At 33.8% G+C, this 2,143-nt stretch overlaps 1 protein-coding gene across 1 annotated transcript; it reads left to right on the forward strand.

Moving 5' to 3' along the window:
• Nucleotides 1-444: 444 nt before the first annotated feature.
• TRIADDRAFT_34479 (uncharacterized protein) lies at nucleotides 445-2,091 on the forward strand (the record flags this gene model as incomplete). The annotated part of the gene is made up of 8 exons (XM_002118582.1): nucleotides 445-534; nucleotides 672-749; nucleotides 836-940; nucleotides 1,024-1,164; nucleotides 1,263-1,364; nucleotides 1,462-1,533; nucleotides 1,607-1,693; nucleotides 1,762-2,091. Coding segments are annotated over 8 exons (1,005 nt in total), but the record flags the coding sequence as incomplete, so codon positions are not given.
• Nucleotides 2,092-2,143: the final 52 nt, after the last annotated feature.

Below are 2,143 nucleotides of genomic sequence, written 5' to 3' on the forward strand. Positions count from 1 at the left end.
CACTTCCTTATTGTGACATATTGCTAGGTAATTAGAGTAATATTGACATTTTTATTCAAACTGTTATAAACCTCTTGAAGACGATCTTTCCCTCTCTCGATATATAGAAAGATGTAATTGTATAGTGTACGAAATAATGATCAATATTTAGTCGTATCTCTTTCACTTTGAATGATATGTGTGTATATCTTATTATAATAAGATTAAATAATGATTACACGCTAGCTGCTACGTAATATGTATTACTCTTAAAATGGACTTTTTATTTACCTTGCCTGTATTTGTTGAATAGTTACTCAATTTATAGGACGAATGGTGGATAAGCTGATCGAAAGGGGACAAGTATGTTACAGTTATTGATCATGAACCTTAGCATTGGAGACTGCTATTAATCAGCCAGTTTTATAATAGTCGCCTATCTTGTTATATCGATCTATATAGGCCATTCGAGGTATTTTACCCTTAATAGCATTCATTCGCAAAATACAGAATTCCCCTGATGAACTGACACCAATTCATTGTGATCTAGCAAAGGTAACTGAAGCCGAGCTTCTTATTATAATTAACAGCGTAAAGCTTCACGTAAGACTTTATCAAATTAAATTACAACGATGCGACGACAAAAATGACATTAAATTAAATCACCGATGCCAATTTTATTCATCTTGCAGTTGTGCCTTGCGGCGAAGTGTTTAAAGCCTGTTGTGCCATTTCTAGACGTTGATATTACAAGTTTACTGTCCAGCTTGGTAAAGTTGAACATTCCTTGAATCTTAAATTTCCTGTCGAACAAACGTATCAACGTCTAATAATTAATTCTGTTGTCCTATCTTAGGACCCTTTTGTAGATACAGAACGATTTTTACTATACTTTTATTACGGGGGCATGGTATATGCGGCTATCAAAAAGTGGGAACTCGCCCTATTCTATTTTGAAGTGGTTAGTACTAATGGAAAATGTCATTTAATTAGTCAACATTAAGTTATTTGTCAAACTTTATCAACTTTTACTCGAACAAATAGGTAACTACCACCCCTTGTCATGTATTAAGCCGTATCATGATTGAAGCGTATAAAAAATATATTTTAATAAGTTTGCTCGTCCGTGGAAAGTATGTGCCATTGCCTTCTTATACTTCACATTTAGTTAACAATAATTTTAAGGTAGGAGTCATGGTTGTTATGAGAAGATCACCATTTCGGTTACTGATAATTTTTGAATTGGCTTACTGAGATCTACTACGCTATATGTGCTATCTTAGGCAATGTTTAAATCTTACCATGATTTTGCCAATGCATATGCAAAGAACGATGCACCAAAGGTGTTAGAGTCGCTCAATAAAAACAGAGAAACCATGATAGAGGTAAGTTTAATCGAAAACACTGGCAATGAGGGTTAATTCTTATTCAAACACTTTAATACCAGTTGCAGTATTATAGCCATTAATTATTTCTCATTAGGATTCCAATTATGGTCTTGCAAAGCAATGTATTCAATCTTTGACTAGAAGAAATATTTTACGACTAACAAAGGTAGCTGTAGCCTGTTTAAAAATGCAGGTTTCAATCGAATGCTATCTGATGTACAGTATTCATTTTGTAATAGACATTCCTGACCTTATCTCCGGCGGATATGGCCGATCGGGTTCATTTGGCAAACGCAAATGAGGCTGAACTTCGTCTACTACGAATGGTAAATTGCTAAATTTTTATGTTTTATTTGTGCTGGTTAATAACTACATCATAAACTCATTTTCATAGATAGAGGAAAAAGATATTTTTGCGACGATTAATCAGCAAGATGGTATGATCTCCTTCCATGATACTCCTCAAGACTTGGGAACAAGTGTATCAATGTTGAAAGATTTAGAAGACAATATGGCAAAATGTATCAATCTTGATGAAAGAATGCAGCTTATGAATCATTCTTTAGCTGTCGATAAATCATTTATTCGAAAGGTAAGAGCATATATGTCTACATGTACAGCATGTTTTAGAATGGCTATTGCCCTATTATCACATTTTCATGAAAATTTGATGTGCAAACGTAAAAATTTTCTAGACAATGAGGAATCACTCTGGAGGCCTTGAAGAAACGAGTTTTACCGACGGACACTTTAATTAAAATCAAATTCGTATACAC

The sequence above is a fragment of the Trichoplax adhaerens genome, genomic scaffold, assembly GCF_000150275.1.
Source record: "Trichoplax adhaerens TRIADscaffold_249 genomic scaffold, whole genome shotgun sequence".
NCBI classification, from domain to species: Eukaryota; Metazoa; Placozoa; class Uniplacotomia; order Trichoplacea; family Trichoplacidae; genus Trichoplax; species Trichoplax adhaerens.